Below are 21,205 nucleotides of genomic sequence, written 5' to 3' on the forward strand. Positions count from 1 at the left end.
TTAAGTACCAGTTTTCTTAGCACACCCAGTTACAAAACAATATTGATCATTGTGTTCTGGAAATGTGAAATAATGTGATTTTAATTGGGCTCTGTTCAAGAAACAAATTGAAATCATATGTTACTCATGGTATCTAAAGTTTAGGGGTACAACATTTACAAGACTTGCACTAGCTGTGTTGTACAAAGGTAATTAGAAACAGCGCAGAATTCCTTGAACAATGCATACTCTCTCAGGAAAATAAAGCTATAAGAACCAAAATGTTTGGTGAAATCATTTTTAGCTTAGCATTAGTAAGTGCCACTTTATGAACGTTTCTCTTCATGCTATTTTTCCCATTCCAAATTGACAAAGTGGACCATTGATATATATGCTTAACTCCACAACTGACATGGGCTTTTTCTTCACTGCTAGAGAATATATATTTTCCTTGTAAGCAAAGTAGATATTGATAATTCAAACATGAACCTTGAAACACCTCCTCGCCTACATGGTGAGTAATTCATTCTTCAATGCTAATATAATTCAAAGAGATTTATAACTGTGAAACAATTACAATGCACACATTATATATAAATCATAGGGCATGGTGTGATGCAGTTTCAACTACATTTTAATATACCAGGCATACAATGCAAGCAAAACTTCCTTGCCATCACACTATTGTAAAGCACACAGTTGTGGTAGCAGAGCCACTTCCTACCCTCTAGAATCATCAAAACAAGCATTATGTAAGTGGTGTAACTTCATTATCTTTAATCCCTAGTTCTACCACAGCTGAATGGTTAGGAGAGGATAAGTTTCTGGGTTAAACTAGGCTCAATTAATTATGTATGAAAGTTCCAAGTGTAATTCTGACAAACCTTCGTCATATGAGAGAAAAAACTATTCCAGCCTATGGAATAATTTCTGTTATGTGACATACAGGCTCTGCCCCATAGGCAGTTTCTCCAATATAATGTGAGACAAAAATGAAGTTCACATTTTCACTCCCCTAACCAACAGAGTGGCACTGTGTTTTCCCAGTTGTTTTCAAGACAAGTCATTCACTCTCCATTGGGCAAATGTCAAGAAGCATCGTGGATGAGTTGTCTTGGTGTTCGTTCAAGTTTTCCCCCTTCATGTCACAGCCCCATAGCACCTATTTTGAAACAAATAATACTTCCTACATAACATTTTGTATGCATAGAATTTTCATATGTGAGTTTTTTTTGTAACTTGTTATCATGGCAGTTGTAGGCAATTATTGGCCTTATAAAAGTGAGGAGTGGTATCGTTGCACAAAACACACAGAAACGCATGCACACATACACACACACGTGAGCACATATTCAGAAACTCCAGTTCCCTGCTTAACACAGTTTCTTGATTTGTTCTCTTGAGGCTAAGTATAGGGTGAAACATATTCTTATCCAAATACAAAACGGTGTCAGAAGCATCAACTATAGTTCCTGAGATTCTACTCTTTTAGGCTACGATATGTGAAGTACTTAGAGTCATATTAAGTGAACTGATGGCCTGAAATAGTTTCTGGCCAACAAACTGTTTTTGTAGAACAAGGTTGGATTTATTTTCAGTGTGGTGGATCATAGCAATTTGACAAAAAACAAATGATTTTCAATGAATTATTTATCTACCATGAATAAAGTGTGATAAATGCATTTCACAAGTATTATGGTCTTAAAAAGAACAGTTCCTTTTTCATGCTAGGTATACTTGGAAAAATTGTTGTAAACTGAATGTGATTAAGGATGCTTTAGTTCACTTGGATGATGCTGGGACAATTTGGATAGGTGGATTTGGAAAATCATATCATTTGACAGTGTGTATTAAAGACAGGAGAGAATAAAACATTGTAATCACGTGAACATTTAAACTTGCTTCATCTGATAATGCCATCATTAAAAGTCAAAGGCATGGGGACCAAATGATGAAGTTAAAAAATATTTTTTTTTGTGGAAAAGAGGAAAATTAATATCAAAGGAACTTTTTTGGTGTCTTAAATTTTGATAACTTGTAAAATTAATGTGCACTCTTCAAAAAAATCATGAAATGAGTGAAGGATTCAGTGGATTTATGAAGACACAATGAAAAGACTGACAGTATTGTACTCACACCATGGATTTCTGCGATATAATCAGGAATTATGTAGTCTCACTTCCACTAATATGTATTGGCCTAATGATATTTTAAATAAAATTGAAATTCTATCAGTTCCTCTTGGAGATGACATACTTTATTTGGCTTAATAGTATAAAGTTAAAAAACAAATTTAATTTCAGAGTGCATGTAGTTTATTCATAGTGTTTTGACTGCAATGATTGCAAAAGCTGAGGCTGAAACCATAAGGACCTAAGATTAAGTAACATGTAATATAGCAACAAATTTTGAATGCATTTTAATGTAAATCCAATTTGAAAAAATGATATGAAAAAATTAATTAAAGTATGATGGAATGAATTAATTAAAAATTAAAAGTCATTTAAGTAAAAACAATACTCAATCATTACTTCTGATAATGTGTGCTAATTTGGTTCAAATTTTGTTTGAGATCATCAACTTGGTCTAGATCTTACACTAAGCAAGACAAAGGTTAAAACTATTGATTGAAGAATGATGACCTTCTTGAAACAGGAAGAGTTGAGGAGAGCACTGAATCTGTTTTAAACGAACAAAAGTGTTGATGCAAAACAGTACAAATAAGAATGCTGCGCTAAGCTGGGAATGAGTTTGTGCACATATACAATGAGGCATATTTATATACATAAATGTTTCCACATATGTGTGCATATGTATATCCTAAGCTCCATGTTAAATAAATGAGTGTGAAGAAAAAACTTTCTTCATTCATGCTACTTGACTGCCACATCCACATTCAAAATTACTACCTACATTAGCATTTGCTTTCAGTACTGGTTATGCTTGTTGTAGCACCCATTTTTTGCACAATCAATAAACTTTCACCAATGGTATAACACCGAATGCAGCAGTGAAGAAGCAGAGAGGAATAAAAAAAGCATTTCTCCACATTTGTTAGTCTGACATGGGCTTGTTTGTCGGTGGTGATGTAATAGTGATTGTGCCGATAACTCCCAGAGTACTCCAGAACCGGAGAACAACAAACAACAAAAACCTCAAATGCGTTCGTTCGCTCTTCTCATAGCTGAGTGTAGAGGTGAGTTTGGTATAGGTGAGTCCCACCAGGAGGCAGGACAGGGCCAGGAGTTGTGGAACTGGGGAGTGGGGGAGGTGGTGGTGCTACTGTTCCTGCTGTGGCCTGTGGAGCTGTCCCACCGGCACCAACCCCATGTGGCTGCTGGGGCACTGGTCCCCCTTGGGGCATCATGGGTGCCACAATGGATGGAGGTGCCGTTGGCTGGCCAGGCACCACAATGGAAGCTGTGGCAACCAGCTCCCTGAGTGCCTCCCTCAGTTCAGCCTGCAGGCTTGCAATGAGTTCACTCTTGATCTGTTCGAGGTCCCACTGTGAGGGAGGATGTGGTGGCAGTGGTGCCTGCTGAGGCAAAGGTGGCTGCTGTTGGTGCTGGTGGCTTATGGTGCCAGTTGAAGGGGTGGGATAGGAGGACTGGCGAGGCAGGAACACGTGGCTCCCACCCAGAGAGGCTGTGGTGGCTGTCGAAGGCGATGCTGAGAGATTACCTAAAATAGTTTGGGAAAGTATACTTGTCATCATTTCAACATTTTTATGAATGTGTGTAGAAAAAAAATGAGTTTTCCCCAAGAAATAACCAAATATAATATTTTTTCATAAGCGATCAATATACCTACCAATCTATTAAAACCACTGAGCATTACTTTTAATGCCACATTTCATTTATGCTCGAGTCACAATTCTCTTCCCCTCATTATTTGAAAAGTTAAGCTGCTTTAAATACATTTATCAATGTATTTCACAAATCATTCACATTCACAGTCAATGAGTCTGCTCAAAAATACATTGATCTGTGTTGTTTATATGAGTAATGAAAGTATGATTATCAAATTCTCATAATACTCACTATTCAGAACAGATAGTATGTCTATCACACACTCATGACCACAGCTCCTTTTCATAGTACTCATATCAGGCTGCGTACTAATCCATGACACCAAAAAGGTGAAAATGGGAATGAAATGTTCCAAAAAATGGCAAAAAAGATTTCACATCTCTAAAATAGGCACAAAAAATTTTTTTTTCTTATCCTTAAGGTGAGTGCTTCTTAAAGATTTAGATCCAGCAGCTTCCCAAATCTGATTTAAATTTAAATTACTAGGCTCCCCTGAAATGATAACAAAAACTTTAGTTTGCAATTACAATTACAAACAAAATGTATGTTTAATATTATAACAAAACTATATTTATCTGCGGTGTCATTCCAGCTGGGAATTTTTGGCTTCTCGCCCCATGAAAGGTCCCAAAATATGTATTCAAAGATTAAAGTATTAGCTATAGATGAGTAAAATTGGAAGCCCAATGTTGTGTTTTTCACAAGTGCAGGAATATATTTATTTATTATTGAAATTTGTGATACAGAGGAATGTATCCTCACAAGAATATAACAGGGAATAACAAACAATGCTACTGGAAAAGTATACACTCATGTGCCATTCAATGGATGCTATTTTTTTCTAAGTTGAAATTAATTAGTAATTATATTTTGACAGCAAAATGCACTCTACAATATTTCCTCCTCCAGGGAGAGACATTACATATGTTTGCATTATTTAACATTTCGCATTTCTTCTGCTCTCTTTTGAAGAATTAAATTTTCTGTGGTAAAAAGTTTTAATCATAGGCTTTCTTTACTCCATATGTCTCTATATGCCTCTACAAGATTCAAAGCATTTTTTGTGATTTGACCATTATATAATTATCAAATAGCCCAAACGTTTTGACTCTAGTAGGTTTATTTTACACCAGCAGCTATGATGATAAAATAATTTTAATGCTGTGGCTTTTTAGGAAGAATAGGTAGGGGTATTTGCCTGTTGGAAGATCCCAAGATCAAATCCTAGGCATTGGCTGTGTACAACTCCATTAATCAAAGCATTATGATTTCATGTCTCTTAAAATTTGTGGAAAATTGAATGGTAGCAATTGGGAAAGGATTTTAACCACATAATTACCATGAACATGTTAATTTCAAATGAGTTTAGGGTAGTTCAGTGTCAGCCATTACCAATGAAAATCAGCAATTGAATTGAATATTGTGGATCGATGGAAGGGAAAATAGTGAGCTATGGATCTTAGCTATTCTCTGAGAAGGAGTACTAGGAAGAGGTAAAAAATATACAGGCATTAACATAGCCGCCAATGCCATGAAGTGAATTTCTCATACACTTGGTTGAGTATGGGGCAAAAGTAACTCTGCACTGCCATGAAAAGTCAAGTTCATCATTTTTGTATTACTATGTCAGGATAGCAGGAATAAAAATTTAATACAACAAACATATTATTATTTTTTGCTTTCTGGATATCTCCAGGGGCTCATGAGCCTCTGGAATCCTACGAAGTCTTTCTTGACTTGTCATCAGGTGAGTCCCAGGGGCTGAGCCACCAGTGTTAGTAAAACTCCCCATGCCTGAGGTGGGGCTTGAACCTTTGAATTAGCAAGTCGGTGTGTAACCAACCCAAATAACCAGGCTGGTAAATTGATATAAAAACCCTAATGACTAATTTTGAAATGTTGCTTAATATAACCAGTTTGAAGAGAGTTTGAATAACCTCTTAATTATGCATTAAATTAGTCACTTTCTGCTTAATACCATGATGGATAAATTGAGTAATCACTCTGACCAAATTTGAATTTTGCAAATACTTAATTAAAAACTTTTGAATTCAGATGGCAACCACCAAAAATTCAGAGGTGCTTTTGCATGAATGGTCACCAAATTTCATAATACTATTTTGAAATTTTGGGCAAATGATAATGTTTTGGATAATGCCACAGAGTTTGATATCAGAGTTTTAACTATTGTAAGAATATTCTCAGTCTTAGAAAATGGCAACAGATGTTTTCAATGGTATGATTGACATAACAATATCACCAACATACTAGTTATGAATATTTTAGACTACACATTTAGTCAAGCATTGTCATCTACTCTTAGATGGCAAATGGTAGCAGTAAAGTTGTGCATGTTAGGTTAAACTTAGGCATCCGTTCTAGTGCCTTCTTCTTGAACACTCATCCTGGAATATCTACTAACTCAATTGAGTATCACTTACTTGAATTTACAAGCTGTACATATTTCAGGAGTAATTTCAGCTATGGCATTTTGAATTGCGACAGTATTATGCATTCTAGTTATATCATGGTTTTGCATAAGTTTCATCATGATAATGGGCAAATAATTTCAATTTTCCCTCATTAACAAGTTTCTTTCCACCTTCATCGTATCCAGGTGTAAAATGAGTATATGTGCCATTTCACATGTACTATTATCAAATAAGAGGATATATAGATAGATGGAGGTCTTTATTTGAGCAAAATTGAGACCTAATGATCCCTTCTTCCATTCAACCATGGAAGGAGGAGAGGAGGGAAAGGTGGACAGGGAGGATTGAGACACTGATCGTGAAGCTACAATGCAATGCTGGTTGTGATGATGTAATATATACATTAAAACCTGACTGGAAATAAATTAGCTAATTCATGGAATATTCCAAAGATGTGATTATTGGCATTGTCCAATTTTAACAAATTGCACCCAAAAAATTTACCATCCACAAATTTAATCCTGACAAAATTCACTGTGATCTTTTGACATAGTTGTGTGTAATTTTGCATCAAATGAGAAATTTAATTGGGAGCTGTAGTTACCGCTAACCTCTGGGAGGTTATGCAAAAACTATGAAAGGGATGAGGTACTGAGTTTTCTGATGGGAAGAAGGGGATAGAATGGGGGCCAAGCGATTCCTTCTCACCGTGCGAGTATGAAAACCTGTTGGCGGTGCTCGTGCTTCCCCCGTAGTGGCTCCCAAAGTGCTGGCCATCGGCGGCCCTCACCTGGCTGGCCCTTGTGCTCTCTGAGCCAAGGATGCCGAGGTCAACGGACCTCTGCTGTGGGATGGCATTGAGGAAAGGGGGTGCATTCAGGTGCGTTGCATGTTGGAGGTGGGCGGGAGGGGCCAGGGACGATGCCGTACTAGTTGGCACGGACTGCGAGTGCTTGTGCGAGAGGGGATGGGGGGCAGTGGATGACTGCTGCAGGAGGAGCAGGTGCCCCTGGGAGGAGTGGGAGTGGTGCCATGGTTGGGGAGATGATGACGACTGCAGCACAGTGGGCTGGTGGGACTGTGGGTGCTGCTGCTGTGGTTGTTGTTGTTGAGCGGAAGTGGGGGGGTGGACAATGTGGAGGGAGGTGGAGCTGGAGGGAATGATTCCCCTCAGTGCCTGGAGCATGTCTCGTTTGATTGATTCAACTTGGCTGGCTGCCCTTGCCGTCTCCCTCTTCCGATCCTCACGCAACTCATACCTGTTGAAAGAAGGGTTGGGAAAACATTAATTTTGCAATTGAAGGGCTTAATGTGACTCTGTCCTATCCCACAATTAATCAAAACTAAGGAAAATGAATTTGAGAGTTTAAATAAAATCCATGAAAATTCAGGTTGCTATCATACACATGATGCATACTCTGCGATCACTCATGTATATCCACATAAACTGAATGATTAAGATCATTAATGAATTCATTAAAATTGAACTCTAAAACATTTTGGAAAAGAACTTGGTTTATATGCTCTCTATATTTTGAAGAATATCCATGAAATGAGTTTCTTAGTTCTTCCAGCCATCCTTAGTAAAAATAGAGTTTGCCTACATTCTCCAAATCTGTCAAAATACTCTAAATTTCCATTTTTAGTATTTCCTCAACTTTTACTTGGGGCCTTTTATATCCCATTTACTGAGGAAATTGTTCATTTAACATGCTTTGAACATATCATGACTATCTTGATTTATAATACTATATCAAAGTACATTCTTTCTTAAATACACGAGTGACTGTGATGCAGCAAAATATTCCAATTTTTGCATTCTATTTGAAACAATTTTTAATTAAACTTGAAATATTTTCCATCATTAATGCAGCCGAATTTTTTGTGAAGTACCATTTTTAATGAAAATCAATGACTTTTAAGTACTCTCTGCTGAAATATGGGAATTTTCTTTGACTAGAGAAAGCAACTGGATTGAATACATATCATTTTCACCAAGTCTTACTGAAACTTATCATATTCTGTCATTAAATCTTGGGATGAACATTAAAAAATTATGAGAGCTTTTGTTTTTTTTATCTTACAAATTATATGTAATGGAACACCATATGCTATAATTTTATTAGGATACTTCATTGTACTAAAATACTTTCAAAGAAAGGTTAATTCTTTGGTGTGCTTTAAGTTTTTTGCATTGTGTAGAAATTTCTATGACTTTTGAATGCGTTCTGAGTCACAGAAAGAATGGACAGAATGAATTGAAGGTATTCACTCTGACTGAGAGAAACATAAAGCAATGAATTTCTTAAGTGCTGGGAAATTCGAAAACCTTCTTGGCATCATGGACACGTTTTGAAATATGTGTTCAACCATTTCAGTTCTATTACTTTCTGCTGTTACAATTATCATATTTTTATCATCTTTTTCAATTATTCTTTGAACCACTACAATTTTTAGCTTTCATTTAACATCAGACGTCGAGTTTCATTTATGTTTATTTTAAAAATATCAGACTTTACAAAAGAGGTTACTTGCATCCCACAATAATGGATGGATTCATGATTTTTTTTAAGTTTCACTTTTCTGGAGTTTCCTTTGACTTCTCCACTTTGTATTCATGATTTGTGATTTCGTTGTTACAACACTACCTTTCCCAAAGGGAACAATATCCCTCAATGGCCTAGCAATCCTGCCTGTCCCTCCTGCAATGAATTGGTTTCTATAGTAACTGACTTGATTCCACAAACATAGGTATGAATATCCCCATATGTGGGTTTTGGTTAATTTGTTTTCCTACTAGTGTCATCTCCATCTATAGCTGCCTAATTCTTTTTTCCTTTTGCTCTTCATACTATTTATCAGCATAAATGTGTATGAAAACATGCTAAAAGAATTACACTGACCTTAGGCTTGAGATATCCTGTCGGATTTCGAGCAAGTCGTCCTCACTCACTCCATCCTGTCGCATCTGCTTCTTTGCCTTGTGGATGTATCTTCGGACAAGTCGACACATCACCTCCTCGTAAGTGGCTGGCGTTTGCTGTGTTGTTGCCTGCCAATGTGACCCATTGTCCTCCTTCTCTTCAAAGCTTGGTCTCTTGCCTTCCCCAGTATCATTCTGGAGAGAAATAAAACAAACATTAACATGATATATTTGATGGGTGTATGCTTGAATCGAGTTTTTCCAATTTTGAAGCATGGGAGGGAGGAAGGCAAGACTGAGCTTAAATTGTACAAGGAGGATTTATTATGAAAACTGATGGAATCGATGAAGAGAGTGAGAGAAAAATAAATATAAGCCAAATATTCCAAGAATTGACTTGGAAATATGAAGAATATTGAAATATTTTAGAGATTGAAAGTTTTCTGGGTGACTACTTTGAGATATAGGATGTTGACAAACATTTTAACATCTAAGTGAATTTTGCACCTAATAATTTGAAATAATCTGTTGAAAAATTTGCTCAGAGCAAAATAATAACTGAAATTCATCTTTGCTGGGGGCAGTTAAATGTTAGAAAATACTTGATTTCCAAATCGAACTCGACAGAGACACTTTTCAATGAAACACATGACCCATGTTTTAATCATATATACCAGTTTAACAAAATTTTGAAAACATATATTAAAAGAGTATAGATAACACCATGAAATAGTTCACATGTCCTCCTAGAGTAGCCTAATATACATTAGGATTGAACCAAATTGGGTACATACATGCATTAGAAATTTCCACAATACATGCCCTGGTGGGATCATGTTCATTATGTACTTACATTTTCCTGACAGAAAGTTTTCTCCAGATATTCCTCAGCATCCTGAAATGGACCAAAAGACAAAAATTTTGAGTAATGTGCTGAAGGAGATCAGGTTGAACTTTTAAGTAACATGCTGAACGAGGTGAGGGAAGCTATAATATAATATTTTGGGAATGGATGGATGAATGACTCACAAATCACATGTAGTGGTACAAAGGGTAAAAAATGGAAACTTTTGTCATAAAATTAGAAATATCTCATTTTTCAAGGTATTGCTGTAGCCATGAATAATACTTAATCAACACCATAAATGCTGTGATGTTTATACCACAGTCATATGGATTTCTATACAAATGAAAAAAAATTCATATTTTGTTCAACTTTTCAGTTGATCACTTTGCAAATGGAGACAAGCAAAATTAGGAATGCAAAAAGGCTCAATGGAACTCCATGATTTCAAAACTTCACCATCACGCATTAGCCCATTTGTCTTGTTTCAATTTTTGACTCCCTCTCTTCATTTGTCCATTTGAAACGAGGGAAGCAGTCTTTTTGACACTATGTGATCTTAGCAAGGCTTTTGACTGTGTTAATCATTCAATATTACTTTTGTAGGTAGAATATTATGGTGCTAAGGGAGTTGCACTGAAACTAATGAAGTCATATTTGGATGAATTCCACCAATTGGTTGAATTTAATGGTCGTCGATCTGCAGCTCATAAAGCAAAATGTGGTTTCCCACAGGTCTCTGTGCTTGGCCCAGTACTGTCCATCATCATGATTAATGATTTACTCGTTAATATTGAAATCTTAATCTTTGTATGCCAATGACAGTATTTTTTTACAAAAATGTCTTCATCTAGAAGATGCAAAGGCTTGATCTAGCGCTGACCAATGACAGGCTAAGGAATGGTTATATATCAATCATTTACATTTAAATAAAAAAAAACCCAGCATATTGTATGCAGTCTTAAATCAAAAATAACTGAAATTGAAACTGCTAAAATAGGTACTAGGAATTTATATTGATGCAAACCTTAATTGGGAGATTCACATTGGATCTGTAATTAACTGAGTAAAGCTGTTTATATTTTAAGAAAGCTCATCTTTCTCATTTCAAATGAGTATCATTTGACACTTTACCATGCCTTCTTTCTATGTCAATTGAATTAGGTGTTAATTGATGGGGTCATTCCCCACATGTTAAACAAATCTGCTACTACAAAAGAGAGCTATTCACCCTCTTGCTAATATACCACCACATGATTCTGGCAAGCCTATTTTTATTAGGTATGGAATCATGACTGTATTCAGTTTATGTCTTTAAGGCTCTGATTCATGTGAAAAATAATCTAGAAACTTACCAATTAAGATCCCCACATCCATAGCTACATCACAAGGGGTAAAGCAAATTTAAGTACTACTTATTATAAACTGTCCTCAACTTACAACTCATTTCATAATGTGAAAGTTCGACTGTATAACTGTTTGCCTACTCAGTTGAAATAGGACTGTATCCTGAATTACAAGAATAGGGTGTATACCTGGCTACTTGCTTGCCCACTTTAATCATTTGATGAATTCTTTTATGACAATCTTCATCACATTTAAGAACTTATGTTTATATATTAAGTGATATTGATATTGAAGACATTTAATGTATCACCATTTATCAAAATGAATAAAATATTATTACCATTAATTCATCGCATTTGAATATCCATCATCAGCCATAATGCTCAGTATATTATATAATATATATTGCACATTTTATCAATGTGTGATTATTGTCTATAGGTTTGCCATATACATATGTATACATAGAGCATTCGTTATGCATGAGTGTATTGACTTTTGATATACTACGGACATCCTGACTTTCCTTATGTCTTTCGTACAGACCCCTGTGGGCAATATATTTTCACTGTTACCATTGCAGGTCAGCCCAAAGTCACTGCACCACTGCTTACTAGCAATTAATAATAATTGTAATTAATATCACGATCCATACTACAGTAAACAAAACTTTAAAGAAACCAGACCCACCTTGTTTGTGAGGATGGGCCCATCGGAAGATGTTCCCTTGCAGGGCCGACCTTGAACCCTTGTTGGCTTGTTGACTGTATGCTGCTGGATCTTCTGTGGGTGTGAGTAGAGTTTCTGGAAGAGGCGTGCAAGGCCTTGGATGAAGTAGAGAATGGACTTGGGGCTGATGATGACATTGAATGGAGGCGGGAGAGTGCAGCCTTCATCAAAGTAACTCATCCAGAGTTTTGAGCGGGCAAACTTCCATTCTTGATCAGCATGGTCCTGTGGAAAGCAAAAAAGGTTGCATTTAGATGAAACGGATTGGTTAAAAAGTACTGTCATTACTTTGAACTAGTACAATAATGAGTAGAATGTATCAATATATTTCTTTATTCAATAAATGATTTTTACAAAATGGCATGTAAGGTTTTTTGTCATGCCTCATATTCACACAATAAATGTTTACTTGATGTAGATTTTATCTTATCACAGTTTTTACTGTAGTAATGGTAAATCAGGTAAATCAAATTCTTTGATGAATCTCCCAGGATTGAAAAAATACTGGATTTTTTCCTATTTTTCCCTAGAAAACTGGAGTTGAACAGATAAAGTTGTTTTAACAGCTTTTGTGTCATCAACATTACCATTTACTATTTTATATGCAAAGTTATGCACCCTGTGAACTAAAAATTAAGACATACAAGAGGTGTAAGGCAGGGTTGCCCATTATCACCGGTGCTGTTCAAGGTGGAGGAAATGATTAAAGAGGCATGGGAAGAACGGGAAATAGGAATGAAGGACAGCTGGGAAATCTTAAAATCAGTTAGGTTTGCTGATAACCAAGCTCTGGTGTGTCAGTCAGCCAAGGGGTTAGAGATATGGAATGAGAATCAACATAAATAAAACAAAGGTTATGCAGTTTTCTAGAAAGAGAAAGGCTAAGTTTAACAATAAAATGGGAGGGCAAAAACTAGAGCATGTGGAACAATTTACAATTTATGTCCCAAAGTCCAATCTCACATGTTTTCCTTCCAGGAATGAGGTAACCATGCTCCTGCAGATGCTCCCTGTCATATGCCAGCACATGCAACTAACCTCAGAAGCCACATGAGCATCTATGAAATACTGCGAAAGCCCATGATTCATGACAACATGGCATAGTATTAATAAAACACTTAAGGTCAGCACATGAGCCATAAAACTCTAATGATATAGAGCTATCACTATGCCTTATGAAAGTGAATTCAGAGAATTTTTCTAAAGAATCTATTTGATTTACAAATATTGGCATCCAAAATTTGTCGAGCAAATGCAAATGTTTTTTTGGTTTCCTAATTATTGACTTAATTGTATTTGTCATGACAAATTGATCATTTTAATAGAAATGAAAAATACCTCAATGACTTGGAAGCTGTTGGACATCATAGCGATGAGCATGTTGATGAGGACAACAATGGACAGAACATGGTATGCCATGAACATTCCTTGGCCAACCAATTCAATGAAGGTGTGCCCTTCCACCAGCTCTGTGCTTCGGGGTGAACTGATGCCAAACAGAGACCAGAAGAGGGTTGCAAATGTGACATCCAGACTGCAAAGAGAACAAGTCTACATGCAATAGTTCCCCAAGAGTAGGCAGCATTTAAACGTAAGATCTACATAGAATGTTGAGAGTTGTTATTCATTTGCACAAACAAAAAATATAGTAAGTAATAATAGTTATAGCACAGTAGCAATCCTTTGCTAAAATAAAAAAAATATATTTAACAGCTACTTTTAATTCCCAACTTAATATTTAGTCTTGGTAAATAAATGTATTGCTTATATCTCTTGCCTATTACTACTAAAAGATTATAGGTAGGTGATATTTTTAAATTTATTACGCAATTTTTATTTGGAATTCTATTGTGTCATGATTGAATCAGACTAATAAAGTGATAATAACTGAATTTACAGCTCCATCTAATGAAACAATGCACAAAATTAATGTATCAAAAATGAAGCACAACTGATAGTGCAATTTAATTCAAGATAGCAATATTATTAATAGATTATTTTGTAAATGAATTGTTTGATATGGCAGTAAAGGTATGCCAGGTGTTTCTTAAACCAAGAATTAAAAACTTCCTGTGGCCTTTTGTAAAAGCATAGTTTAATATTTAAAGAGGGAGTACCATAAATTTAAAAAATCCATGCTGAATTCTTAGCCACAGATTCTTTGTGCGCCTTTAAGAAATGGCAACTTTTTTCTGATTGTGTTCAGATTTGCTCAACAATGTCATTTATGGCAGAATCTTCAAAGTAATTCACCACTCAAAATCAGTGCACTACCTCAATTTATATCTATGGAGTCAATTATTTATGCAGTTTCGCTCATTATAACTATGGTCAATAAAATCTGAGAGGAAGTAGAAGTGAAAGGAATATTTCTCCTTTTTGAGACTGTAGTTACTTTGAATGAGAATAAAGCCATTCACTTTTAATGTTAATATGTATTGGAATCCACCAAGATTAAGGACCCCATCAGATGCCACTTACTTGCCTCCATTAGCCATCTCTTAAGATGCAATATTAAATATAAAACTACAAATGTTTAGATACATACAGAAAAAAATGGCTTGATCCTGACAAAGAGTAACATGGTCAAGATTTGTTAGCCTGATGTAACAAAAGAGAGGTCTTAACTAAAGTGATAACGACAATATGACCCTTAGTCTCTAAGAAACCCAGTTCCATGCCATTTTTCATAAATATCTCTACCGACCACTTGCATTGGAAATAGATTATTCCTCATTTTTGGGAATCAACTGAGAATCCAGGAGGAAGATTTATGCCAAAATAGAACATGGGGAGATGAAAGGATTTTTTGAGGAACTCAAAAGGCTCTTTGAAAGTACACATGTACAAAAATTTGTAAAGACATTCGAAGATTGCTCAATTATGCCCGATTTTCTCGAAGAACTCTGTATTTAATTTTTCCCGCAAATATATTTTCAGCCAGAAAATGAGTAAAATTTAGACGTATGATAATGTCACAATAGTTTTAATCGAAATTTACCGAATAAAATTAACATGAATAGAATAAAAAAATTTTAAAATAATATATAAATTAGTTATTAAGCCATGAAAAGTAAAGCATTCTTCTTTCATGATAATTAGTTGTTGTGTTGTGTTGGAAAATACGATGATGGACGCATCAAAATAACGGCTTGAACATATGCGTGGGAAAATATGAACCATCCATGATATTTATTCTATCCTGTCTTTTAATTAATTAAATGATTGAATCACAACTCTGATTTTTTAATGAACTAGGAAATAATTATATTTGTTGAACTGACCTAGGAAAAACATTATACAGTTGAGTAGATCTTAAAAGGGCGCAAAAGAGATGAAAAGCGTATTTGTTTCCGAGTGGGTACTGTAAATAGCAGTACGCGAGTGCGTTATATTTCGTTAAAAATTTTTGAACTTTGGAATAGTTTACATTGAAGGCGACAAAGTTGTATAAATATGCTCAATAATCGTTTTTCGTCTAATGTCTTGATGACATTTTGCGAGTGTTGGTCATATTGTCAACGTTTAACCTCATGGCTGGATATTCAAGTTTTTGAATCGTGTGTTCGAGAAAAGTTGTTTGTCTTTTACATTTCTAAAAAATAAGAAATTCTTCACTGCTCCATACATTCATATACCCGCGTACTTACTGCCGTAAATGAAACTCATCTTTGCTTGTGCATCTTAATTTCTTCCTCTAGCGTGTATACCCCTAAGCGAGAAACAATTTTTTAGAAGAATAGTTAGTGAGAAAACAGTTGCTTGCAAATTATTGTTTCTCCTGCTAGTTTTTAACTGAACCGAAAGCGTTTTTAATGTTGATTTGGATTGCTAAATTGAAATTATGGGAAAAACCGACTGAAATACTATTAATCAATAGTACATGTGAAGAATGTATTTTTCTAATTATGAGGGCAAGGACACTGGATGAGGTAATAATTACTTGGAACGAAATAAGAACATCTTAGGCAGTCCATTATGTTTAACTGTAGATTACCTAAAAATAACAATAGGCTAGAGTCGATCCTGAAGAAGGACTCAGAGAAGGCGGAAAGCTTACATGTGTTATCTATTTTATTTTTGTGATCTTTTGTGCCGTCCAAATGTTATTTTCCCCTGGAATTAGTCTATGGAAATTATTCCTCCCACATTGTCGTAAAACCTTAAGTAGTTTGGTGGGAATGTTGTTTATACCCAGGGCCTTTTTTGATTTCAATTCTATCCAAGCCTTTCCTATCTTGCCATTGAGTTAGCCTGGGCCTATGCTGTCCTCATTTACACCATGTTGTCTTTCTATATGTATGCTTGCTGACCTTATGTCTTCACCGCGCTCAGTTCCTTTATATATTACTTACATCTCTCTTGAATATTCCCTAATTCATGTAGTGTTTTTACTTACTTATCTTTGATTTTTTTGATTTTTCCTGACATTGCTTTTACCTTCGTATATGATACACCAATTTCAGCCTTGTTCAGTTTACTTTTTTGATATGGTCCTATTTTTCCTCTGTAGTTACCTGGTTCCTTTCCTCACTCGTCATTTTCTCTTCAGCCTGCTGATAATCCTTGTCCATGTTGTTAATGCTTCAACATTCCATTTCCTAAACTGCATTTCCTGTCATCTTTTTGAAGCTGATTCTACACTTCATAATTAGTAGGTTGTGATCCAAGTTGGCATTCACTCCTGGGAAACTTTGTGAATTGATTATGTTATTAATAAATTGGTGCCTAATGATAATATAGCCTGATTGATACCTTCCTGAATCCCTGGGCATTATCCATTTATACCTATACCTCTTGTGGTGTCTAAAGGAAGTCTTCATTATAATTAACCCCTGTGCCCTGCAGAACTCAATGGCTCTCTCCTTGAGGCCATTCCTTGTTCCTAAATCATAGTCCCCTACCTAATTACCATCTCTTCTTATACTTTCCATAGCATTCTGATCCCCCATCACTATTAGTTTTTCCCTCTGGTTACACCCGGTTATGTCCTCTAACTGTTTATATACCCTATCAACTTCTTCCTCCCTGTGGTTCCCTAGTGGCTTGTAGGTTTGAAAAATGACCAAGTTCTTTGGTTCAGCTTTTACTTCTAATTTGTTGCACATCATATTATTGAAAATGAATATTTTAATATCTTCTGTCCCACAAGCAGGAAATTATCCATCAGATAGTGTGTTTCGATCAATAAATTGGTGTGATCATTTTTTAAGTCCTAGTTCTTGCTGTTTTGTCAGTAAGTCTGTCTTAAATTTTCTCTGATATTAGAAATGGTGAAATAGCTGTAAAAAATCCATTTAACCTGAAAAAATTAATCAATTATGTTTGTCTCACTATATTTCAGAGCAAAATAATTGCTTTTAAGGAAATAATGATATGTCTGTTGTCTGCCAAACACATTTTTGTCACCTTCTGAAAACCATTATTATAGACATTGTTCTCATAGATGGAGTCCTCGAGAACTTCTTAATCTATTGTAGAACATATATTTTTAGGTTGGTGATGACTTTTTTTTTAAAATGCGTAACATTTTGTTCATCTCACTAGGAGAATCATTAGGGGATGTTAAATTAATTGTTCATATAGTCAAATTATTATTGATTAATTAACATTAATTTCAAATGTTTTAAAAAGTCACTGCTAATCCCAAAAATGTAGTTTTTACGATTCAGTCTTATTCCCGTATCTTGAAAGTGTGGAAAAAATATTTTTTGGGGCTGTATGTGGCTATTTCACTGACTGTCATTTTAGAAACAATCCAAACATTTTCTTATCTATAAAAAAGTTTATCATGCCAATTGCTGAGGGTAATAGTCACACTTTTTTAATTAATATAATTTTAAGATATTTAACAAAACTATTTTCTTCGCCAAAAGTTATTACAAAACTTTAAAAATTTAGTACAGGTTTTATTAATATATTTTAGAATAGTTTTTGGGTGGATGATCTTGGAATGGTATCTTAAATATACAGAAAATATTCGAAAAAAAAAACGTTTTTACAATTCATCCTAATTCAGTTGCATAGGCTCAATTGGATGGTAACTTTACTCACGTCATAAAGGCATCTGGGTTTGACTGGCATTCAACATTCCCATTTGGTTTCTGACGGCAGTATTCTGTAGTCGAGTCATAATACCAGTATAGTTGATTGAGGCCACAGGCAAAACTTGTAAGGACCAGGAAGAATATGAAGAGGAACTTGGCTATGTCTGGAATCAAATCAAATTAATGTTTAGTCATTCCAATGATGAATTAACATGATTTTTAAATTCTGATTTATTCAAACTCTCATTTTTAGTGGAATGTTAGCTCAGAGTTGGTATTTTCAACTGGAAAATTCCAAAGAAACTGTGGGAGATGCCGCAACAGTAACTTTTAACATAGTTATCTGCTAATGTGCAATTGAATGCAACAATTTCTGAGTGTAAAAATCATTTGTTTATCCCAGTCAAGGGGAATGATTTTTACACTCTGAAATTGTTGCATTGAATTTTCAAATGGGATTTTGTTCTTCATCAGTTAAGATCAATTAATAGATTTGATATGTTAACTTGAGCTACTTAATTAGTGACTTCCTGAAAATAAGATGTCCCATACCGTGAACTTAGGTAATCTGGCTTGAAGGGAATCCATGGCTATTCTTAATGAGGGAATTTTTATCCATATTTCTCACTTGTATAAGTGCATTGCAGAAGCAATTTTCATGGCCTTTTTGTATGAAAACATTTCTTTACACTTACATTTTATTACACAACACATGTGTAGTATGGGTGTATGCATTTTATAGAAATTCAAAATACACCTATGTACTTGTCTACTTAAGGATTATTATATCAGTCTACTTGTATTTTAGTACAAAAAATCTATGTAGGATGTTTATCTGTGTTAAAGAAATTTAATGTACACCTATGTTTTCCTACTTTAGGAAGACAAGTGAAGAAGTACAAGTGTCTCATACTTCTTGTAAGTCTCGTACAATACTAGGCATAGTGGGAGATTGGAAAGGGTTGTTCCTGGGAGAAATCCAAAGGAGACAGGAAAGGTGGATGCGGAGCATTTTGATTAGTGTTTGAATGTTGAAGATGTTGATAGAGGGGGAATGTTAGGTAAGTGAGGCAGGAGGAGGAATAGGATAGGCATTGTGGATGGAATGAAGGGAGGAAGAAAGTAACAATGCAGAATTGTAGAAGAGTTAAGCATCTGTTTCCAACTAAAACCAACGTTAAATGATAGAGTACTAAATAATAAGTCTATTTTCTGGTTACTCAGCATGCTATTGAGGTATGCTGTGAATATATTATTATTGATGTGTTAAAGGCTCTATAGAATGTATGAATCAAATGAGGCAAGATCTGATATTAGAGTAATAGAGTGAACATAGAGGTACGGAGTATCACTTAAATTATTCTCAAGGCTAGGCAGTAGGGAGTGAAGACTTAGATAGCTATCAATTATTTCCTGATGAATAGTTTTAAGGGAGCGGAGAGGTCGGATGTTCAAAATGTATTGTCTGTGATAACCAACATCACAGTCCTACCATGTTGCCACTCTTACCCACTTTCAAATCCAGAAGAAGTTGTAACAATTAAAACACATTTCGTTGGAACATATACTCTCGCTTTTGGAGGTGAAGAGAAATAAATTGGTGTAAATGTGACTATAGAGTAAATCAATAGCTATTCTGTTCTAAAGGTGTTAAGTGTTTAAAGGTGAAAGGGGAGGATATAACTTCTTTCTAGGACTCGGTATACTGCATTGAGTTCGTGGGTACAAATGTCAGGGTTTATGGATTATTTGTAAAGTATGGACTGATTCTTCTTATGATAATGAGTTTGCCAAGGAAAATAAAACCCTGAATAGATTTTTACTTCTGTTATTAATTTTTAAGCTCTTTATTGGATCTAGAGTATCCATCTCTAAGCAGGCAGCAGTAAATATCAATAGCCCCTTCAAAGTTTTCCAAAAAAGGAACCTTGAATAATTCCCTTTCTCAAAACTGAAGATGTTAGATCTGCCCATTTCCTCTATTTATTAATTGGAAAAACAAAATATAATGATTCTTCCAATGAAATCTAACACTCCCTTTTACAGTTTTCACAAGAGTCAAGATCTGGCTGAACAGTTTCCTCACTCACAAAAACTGAAGACTTTCTATTTCATCAAATTCCTTTGACTTATTTTCAAAGTATATTGTATAAGAATTGCTTTTTTAGTATAGGAAAGCTAAAGGTATAAAATAAGATACTTGAATAATTTTTAATCATTTAAAGATACATACAAGTGGGGAAATACATCAGGATGGGTGAAAATTATAAGTTATGCATTTAACTTCTTTAAAGTCATTAGAGACATTTTTATTTTACCCATAAAATTCTACCTTATACTTGTTTTGTTCCCAGCCGAGAGGAAACTACAAATTAGTTTATATTGTACGGTATCATCCTAATCTCATGCACCATACGAAGAAAAGTTTTCAGCAAGCATTGAGAAGTAGTAATTTCAATATATGAGAAGATATCCATATTGGCATTGAAAATACTTTTCTGATTTTGGAATGTGTGTATAGTTTTTTACAATATAATATACTCAAATATTTTTTACACAAAGAAATGATCATTATCATCTTCTAATGGCAGAGACTTGTTGTTGCAGCCATAAATTCTCTTTCTTTATTCCTGTTATTTTCAAATCCGTGAATGTTGTGACTATCATAATACTTTTTATGCCATCCAGAAACTTCTTTCTTGGCCTTCCACTCCCTTTCTAGTACTTATCTCTCCATTAAATTTTCCAGGAAGTTGTTATTCCGCAGAACATGTCCAATAAATTTCCTTTTTCTTTTCTCCATCTCTTTCATTAAATTCATTCCTACTTTAATTCCTGTGAATACTTCTATGCTGCTTTTCTTTTCCATCCATCTCATTCTTGTTATCCTTCTCTAATTCCACATTTCCATTGCTTCCAACAGAGAGTTCTCCATCTTTCCCAATGTCCAAGTTTGACTTTTGTAAAACAATATACTCCAAAAAACGCTATCCCTAAGGATTTTCAAGTACCAATTTCATGTTTGTTATATAAAAGATATTTTTTATTTCCATACCCCATCTTTAGGGGATGTGGTAGCCCAGAGGTAGAATGTT

At 35.0% G+C, this 21,205-nt stretch overlaps 1 protein-coding gene across 1 annotated transcript in view; it reads right to left on the reverse strand.

Annotated features, from left to right (window-relative positions):
• Positions 1 to 2,530: 2,530 nt before the first annotated feature.
• The window catches only part of LOC139692491 (transient-receptor-potential-like protein), a 133,438-nt gene continuing 114,763 nt past the window's right edge, over positions 2,531 to 21,205 (reverse strand). Inside the window, exons 12-18 of the mRNA XM_071590709.1 lie at positions 18,118 to 18,274; positions 13,402 to 13,597; positions 12,025 to 12,288; positions 9,997 to 10,038; positions 9,124 to 9,338; positions 6,929 to 7,479; positions 2,531 to 3,660 (exon numbers count right to left, since the gene is read on the reverse strand). Coding sequence (XP_071446810.1) covers positions 3,158 to 3,660; positions 6,929 to 7,479; positions 9,124 to 9,338; positions 9,997 to 10,038; positions 12,025 to 12,288; positions 13,402 to 13,597; positions 18,118 to 18,274 — 1,928 coding nt within the window. The 3' untranslated portion in view covers positions 2,531 to 3,157. The remainder of the gene's footprint in view (positions 3,661 to 6,928; positions 7,480 to 9,123; positions 9,339 to 9,996; positions 10,039 to 12,024; positions 12,289 to 13,401; positions 13,598 to 18,117; positions 18,275 to 21,205) is intronic.

This window comes from Hetaerina americana, unplaced genomic scaffold (assembly GCF_022747635.1).
Source record: "Hetaerina americana unplaced genomic scaffold, ioHetAmer1.1.p SCAF_4, whole genome shotgun sequence".
NCBI classification, from domain to species: Eukaryota; Metazoa; Arthropoda; class Insecta; order Odonata; family Calopterygidae; genus Hetaerina; species Hetaerina americana.